The sequence below is a fragment of the Alligator sinensis genome, unplaced genomic scaffold, assembly GCF_000455745.1.
Source record: "Alligator sinensis unplaced genomic scaffold, ASM45574v1 scaffold614_1, whole genome shotgun sequence".
Lineage (NCBI taxonomy): Eukaryota > Metazoa > Chordata > Crocodylia > Alligatoridae > Alligator > Alligator sinensis.
Window position 1 is genome coordinate 1,126,459 of NW_005842294.1, and position 7,152 is coordinate 1,133,610.

The following is a 7,152-nucleotide window of genomic DNA, read 5'->3' on the forward strand; positions in this document are numbered from 1 at the left end:
CCGATTCCATTTCTGGCATTTCAAACTGCTCTACCTATTTCCATCTGAACCTGCCTTTTCTGTTAAGTGTTAGGGAATAAATCTTGTTTCAAAGCATTGTACTTTTAATACGTACTGAATACCATCTCTGTTCTTTACAGTTTAAAAGGATTCACAAGACCTGTTCATGCCTAAATTAGTTTATAACCTAAATTAAGTACTGTGCAGCTTAGTATAACAATGAACAGTGAAAATTCACCTTTTACCCTCAAGTCCTCCCATCCCAACCAAACTCAATCACACCCGCCAACAGCGATGATGCATAAGGGGTGTACAAGGTTGCACGTGCACTCTCTGAGAGTGCTGGTGGACCCCCTGACAAGCCACACTCCCTGCTTAAGCGATGGGCAGGGGGGGCAGGTGGGAGCGCAGGTGCCCCCCCCATGAGCGCCGGCCAGGGAGTGAGGGTGCCAGGTGAAGCGCTGCAGCCACTTCTGGGAGTGCTGTAGCCACTTCCGGGAGTGCCATGGCCACTTCCCGGTCGGCATGATCCGCAGGAGGACCACCTGCCCCCAGTCAGCGAGATTGGTTGCAGGGGGGCCTCCCCACCCCAGTTGCTGACTGGTCACTAGGGGGGGCACATGCCCCCCCGACTCAGGTGGCACCAGTTGCCCATGCCTGCCAACCACCTAGTCTTCTTTATTTTTCACTATTCCATGAAAAAAGCTGCATCAGAAAGATCTCTCTCTGGCAACTATGACCATTTTACTAGCCTCAACAAATCATCTTGTTTTCAAATTCAAAATGTTCTTGTTTTCACCTTCATGGTTCTGAACACCATTTCCTTCTGAGTCTCTACTCCCTCACCTGTGTTCTTCCCTTCTTTGATTTAGCCCTGTAACAGGAGGGCCTCTCGGCGCCGACTTCCCAGCGGCCCGCCCACCTGTTTCTTGGCTAACCGCCCGCCACATCTTGTTGTTAATAGTTTTTTTTTTCATAGATTTCATAGACATCAGGGCTGGAAGGGACCTCGGAAGATCATCGAGTCCAGCCCCCCGCCCAAAGGGCAGGAAGTCAGCTGGGGTCATAGGATCCCAGCAAGATAAGCATCCAGTTTCATCTTGAAGGTGTTCAGTGAAGGCGCTTGAACCACCTCCGGTGGCAGGCTGTTCCAGACCTTGGGGGCTCGGACAGTAAAGAAGTTCTTCCTTATGTCCAGCCTGAAACGATCTTGAAGTAGTTTGTGTAGTAATCACAACTACTACTAGTAGTAGTTTAATTGATCTTAATAAGCGGGAGGCTGCCCATTTCTTGCCCCGATGCGGTGAGTCCAGACAGGGGGCACTATCTGCGGCTGCGTTCCTCCCCTACACCGTAACTGAACCCTCGCAGATGACATCCAGATGTTCTCAACAGTCACCGGCCCCCCCACTGGGCCCCAGACTTCTCCAATCAGGACCCCTCTAAGCCCCCTCCATTCCGGCGGCCTAATCCGCCTTCATCCTGGGCAGCATAGCTCCCTGAACTGCTTCCCCTTCCGGGTGTGGTTCCCCACCCCAGGATCTTTGGCTACTAGTCCTGGCCCACCTGCAGGCCAGTTGGAGCCCCAGGCCCTCGGCTCTTGGGCCTTCCTCGCAGTGGGCCCCTGGCCCTTTGACCCTTCTGGTCCCGGCCCCAGCATTGACCAGTCAGGGGGTGTCCAGACAGGAATGAGTCTATGGCCCCACTCTCTCTCTCTGGGGTTCCACCTTCGACCCTACGAAGTGGGGAACCCACCCGGTTATGGGGGCTAGGGGTTAAGGTGCCCCAACCCGCTTTCGCCAGGGTGGTAACTGGTCTGACATTTCCTGGGGGCTCCTGCACCACTGAGAGCCCCAACAGTCCACCCACTCCCGGCAGGGTGCAGTTTTAGGTCGTACCCAGGACCAGAAGCCTCCTGACCATCCTCTACAGCTCCTCCCTTACCTCCAGATGATACCAGCAGCCCTGTGGCCATGCGATGTTGTTGCCTGGCCTCCCAGCAGCAAAATGCCCTGTTTATATGGGCAGTCCCAGATTCAAAATGGCTGCCCTCATTAGGCACCTGGCAGCTGTCAGCTCCAGGCCCTTAAAGTGGCAGGCACCCACAGTGCCCTGCCATAAGTCCCTACATTTTAAGGGAACCTTAACTATCACCCAACTACCCCTTCCCCTGTCTATTCGATTTCCAACTTGTGATACATTTGTCCTATGAAATGAAATTATTCTACCAACACAGTGTTGTTACTTCTAAAAAAAAGGTGAAGACTTCACTGTTCATAGTGTTTACCATTACCTGACTTGCTACATCAAGCTGCACAGCACTTGATTTAGTTTATAATCTTCTTTAGGCAGGAACAGTTCTCATGTATGGTTTTAAACTGTAAAGTACAGCAATAGTGTTCAATATACTAAACTTGATCTTAGTCCACAAAAGGCTGAGAAGTGTTAATATATGCTTTGAAACAAATGCATTCCCTAACAATTCTACTATTCTTTAGGAAAGTTTCCCCATGTTTTAAATGAAATATTTATGTTGAACAGCTTCTGTTGATAGCATCTTATGTCAAATCATTTTTATTTAATGCCTGCATTTTCAGAGATATTAGTACAGCCCTGGGATTACAAGTTAATTGTTGCAGCTGAGACAAGTACAGGGAACATAAAGCTTTTCTTTTTTCCTCAGAAATACCCAAATTAAAAACCCTGATATTCAGAGATAAGGGATACACTCAAAGTAGGATACATGCTTTTGTGCTATTTAGATGCCAGCATTTATACAAAGATTAATCCACTATAAACTTTCTCCAACTATTGCAGTCACAAGTAAGACAAGGTTAAGGCGTAGAAAGTTTAGAATGAAGTAGGTAATTACCTGACTCTCCCACCAATAGTGTATGCTTAGTGTGTTGCATCACCTTTCGTGCTACGCCAATAGCATTTTTTACGTGTCTGAGATCTGCTACAGACCCAACTTCCATGGTGTTGCTGAAAAGAGATTACAGTTGAGAGATACTTAAGGACTGCATAACTTAAATCGTGGCAAACAAAAATAGTTGTGTGCCCTTTGTTGTATATACTCTGAATTTGTTTACACTAGAAATGAGCAACCAATGTTTAAGTTCATCACGGGGGCACAGAAGGGAATTGGTGAAGTTTTATTCACCAAGGCGCCCCCGGGGGTTACAAGAAATAATGGCCACAAGCTAGCAGAGAGCAGATTTAGACTGGACATTAGGAAGAACTTCTTCACAGTTCGAGTGGCCAAGGTCTGGAATGGGCTCCCAAGGGAGGTGGTGCTCTCCCCTACCCTGCGGGTCTTCAAGAGGAGGTTGGATATGCATCTAGCTGGGGTCATCTAGACCCAGCACACTTTCCTGCCTATGCAGGGGGTCGGACTCGATGATCTATTGAGGTCCCTTCTGACCCTAACATCTATGAATCTATGAAATTGTATCATTTTTAATTATCCTGGCATAAAAGTCACACAAATCGGCACTAATAAAAGGAAGATTAACATTATAGGCAATCAGCTTTTTTGGCCAGTTTAACCGATAATGTCATTGATAAATGCCTCATGCATGTGCGCAGCTACAGCATGCACATGGCCAGGAATGCTGCTTGGCAGTGTGGAGAGCAGCATCCTGCTGGTAAGTCAGGGCGGGGTTGGGGGGAAGGAAGGGGCGTGAAGGGGGGAAGGAAAATGACAGGGACAAATCAAGGCCCCCATGGTGAGGGAGGGAGTGGGGCTGGGGTAGGCACTGACCAGGCAGGATGGAGCATAGGACAGAGTCACAGGAGGCTCATCCAGGGAGTGCAAGGGTGTAGATCCCTGCTGCTGTGTGCACCCCCAGGGGAGGCATGGGAGCATCTGCCTCCTCGATTTGTGTGTGTGGTGAGGGCAGGCTGCCTGCTGTGAGCTTAGGGCCAGGGGCTGCGCCACTCTTCCTAAAAAGAAAATATTTCTCTATTAGAAATCTGTTCTGAAAATCTCCAAGGCCTCACTCCTGGGGAAAAAAAACAGAAAACTGCATCTTTCTCCTTTCACTGTTTATTTAGTTGAACAGTAGCATGCATTCCATGCCATCTTTCACTTAAAGGGAGAATCTCTACTTTATTTTGGTTACAGACTGCCCACTTTAGCTCATCTCAGCTGCTTTACCTGTCAACCATTAAATGAAAAGCAGTGACTGCAAAATAAATGCTCAGTTAGATTCCAAATGTCCTGGTGCTATGGCACCTGCCACCTCCCTGCCCGGACTGCTCTTTCCTCAGTTTCACTACAGTGCAATGACTGGTACCCAATACATAAGTATGTGTTTATATCAAAGTGTTCTACAGATCCCCAAAATCAAACTTTTGCAGGCAATTTTCTTACCCATCCATTATCATAGCATCTAACGTTGTTTCTCCATGTTCATCTGGGCTTCCTCCAAACCCCACACTTCCATCACACTGCACAATTTCGCACTGACCACAGCCTGTTTCGACTGCATCCAACTCAGAGCCTCCTGACTGTAAAGTACGCCATGCTGTCAATCAACAAATGATAAAATTTGTGAGTGAAAATAATGAGCATCTAATGTTTAATGTTTGAAATCTTAAAACAAAAAGAAGATGGATGGAGGCAAAAATAAATTATTTAAGTGTCAATAATTGGTAAAATCATCAGAGAACGTTACTCAAAATACAAAATCTTTATTTTTTTCCCCCATTTTGATTAGTGTTTCTGAATGGAAAGTGAGGCTGTTTTTCTAACTGAAGTAGTCTTGTTCAACACTCTCCATAATTCGTATGTATTTGGTGTACCAAGTAAAAACCCACAAATAATTTATATAAGTAGAACATTATATAATTAGAGTGCTTCTGCTACCGGGGAAGGCGGGAGTTACTTTAAGTCATAGTCATAAAAGTTGCTTCGCCTAAGCCCACACAGACCTCTATTAAATATTTACAGTTCCACAAGGAATGACTTGCAAGAGTACGAACTATTAAAAGTTTAAGAAAACACAACCTAAACAAGTTTTTAAGTGTTGCTCAAGAACAATTTTAAAGAGAATCCGGAGTTCAATTATCACTCAGTTAAAAATGTGAAGGGTGGAATTAAAATTAAAGCAAAGCAATGAAAGAAAAGTTCATGCAACACCAATGACCTTAGTCTATTTTTTATCTAATGTTTTCTGTCCTTTAATATCTGTTCACAACCTGAACTTGCAAAACTTTATGAGTCACACACATCCATTTTGGCTGAACTTGGTCAAAAGTCTTAATTTCATGAACTGTTTCACAAGCTTGGACTCTGAGACTATGTATGGCCAGAGGGAAGTCAAGCAAGCCCCTACTTGGGTGCAATGTTTGAGGAACAGCTTGCAGGGTTAAGACCTGACCCAGCAAATGCTTTGTACATAACTAACTCTCAAACCAATGTGGCTTGAAACAACGCTATTCATAGTTAATGGAAGCAAATGTTTGTAGTTAGAGCGTCACTGTGTAAAGTTGCATTTTTGGATGATCGGTTTAACCAAAAAGTTTAACCAAGAAATGATGATGTTATCAGCGCATTTCCTTCTTCCACAAATTATCATGCATGTGTGAGTATACATGAAGCCACACATCAGTAGCACCCAGTACACATGTGTGTGAAGCTGCAGATCACTAGTACCTGGTGTGTGTGAGCGTGTGAAACTACACATTAGTAACATGGGGGGAGGGCAGGGGTTGAAGCTACACGCTAGTAGTGACCAGCATGCGCATGTGTGAAGCTATATACCAGTAGAACTTGGGGGGAGTGTACACATTCATAAGTGAAGCTACACATCAGTAATGCCCAGGGTACACACATCTCCGTGAAATTGTACATCAGTAGTGCCCAGTGCATGCATGTATGCGAAGCTGCATATCAGTAGCACCCAGTATCTATGCATCAACCTGCAGCTGAGTAGTGATGATGATGGGGGGGGGAGTGAAAATACACACCAGTAGCACCCAATGTGTGCATGTATGAGACTACACATCAGTAGTGCCTGGAGAGCACCTGGGTCCTGCGTTGCTACACATCAGGAGTGCCCAGGGTATAGGTGTGCACGTGAAGTCATACCTGGCATGTGTGCACACATTCAAAGCTACACATCAGGAGCACCTGGCGTGTGCATGTGCGCACACATTCAAAGCTACACATCAGGAGCCGCCGAGTGTCTGCCAGCAGCACCAGGGGTGCGTGTGCCAGGCTCCATATCAGCAGTGCCCACTGCCCTTGTACCTCGAGCCCTGTGGTAACACCCAGCCCAATAAAGCCGCTGGGGCCCACGACTGCCTGAACCCGGGGCCCCAGGCAGGGCACGGAGCGCCGCGGGCACCTCCCAGCTCTGCCCGGCGGGGCATAGGAACCCGCCCCGGCCCGTCTCCCCGCGGGGGAGGCGCGCAGGAGCCGAGGAGCTAATACCTGCAGCCGCGCGCCCGCCCACAGACCCCACCTGTCTCCGCCGCCCCGCGGAAGGCCCACGTGTTGAGCACCAGCGGCAGCGGCGCCGCGCGCACGCCCAGCACCAGCAGCAGGACCAGGAGACGGAAGCAACGCCCCGGCGCGTTGCCGAAGCGCGCCATGGCCGGGCCCATGTGACCCACCCGCGGCACCACGTCCGGCACGGCGGCGCGTGCGCACTGCGCAGGGCCCGGCGAAGGGAGAAGCTCCTCGAGCCCCGCCCCTTTCCCCCTTCCCTTGTGCGCTCCACCCCCCGCCTCTGAGGGCGTTGCTGTTCCGAGCTTCTCGCTCCGTGTTGACCGTGGCATTTCTCCTGCCGGGCAAGCATGGGACTACCATCAAGGAGAAGCCACCATCAAGGTGTGAAGTGCAGAGACCCAGTGTAGTACAAATACATTAGATTTTAAACATAGGACTTGAAATTAAACATGATGCTTTATTTTTTTGCAATATGCTTCTGTATTTAACATAGCTTGCTGACAGCTTATGCATATGGGTTAAGGACAGCTTTACACATAGAGTTTCAAAACCGCACCTGTTCAATGACCTAGAATTACACGAAGATAAGGGGTTACTAAAGGGCATTGAGTTTACCACAGCTTCCCCAACACGCATGCGCCTTCATCTATCCCATAATAAGTTGAGTCTAACTTAAAAGGCCCTGACATCCTGTG

The 7,152-nt window shown here is 48.1% G+C and overlaps 1 protein-coding gene across 1 annotated transcript in view; it reads right to left on the minus strand.

Annotated features, from left to right (window-relative positions):
* Positions 1-6,642, minus strand: part of AGA (aspartylglucosaminidase) — a 26,569-nt gene extending 19,927 nt beyond the window's left edge. The window contains exons 1-3 of the mRNA XM_025209548.1: positions 6,471-6,642; positions 4,376-4,529; positions 2,873-2,985 (exon numbers count right to left, since the gene is read on the minus strand). Of these exons, the coding sequence (XP_025065333.1) occupies positions 2,873-2,985; positions 4,376-4,529; positions 6,471-6,612 (409 nt within the window). The 5' untranslated portion in view covers positions 6,613-6,642. The remainder of the gene's footprint in view (positions 1-2,872; positions 2,986-4,375; positions 4,530-6,470) is intronic.
* Between the last annotated feature and the right edge of the window lie 510 nt (positions 6,643-7,152).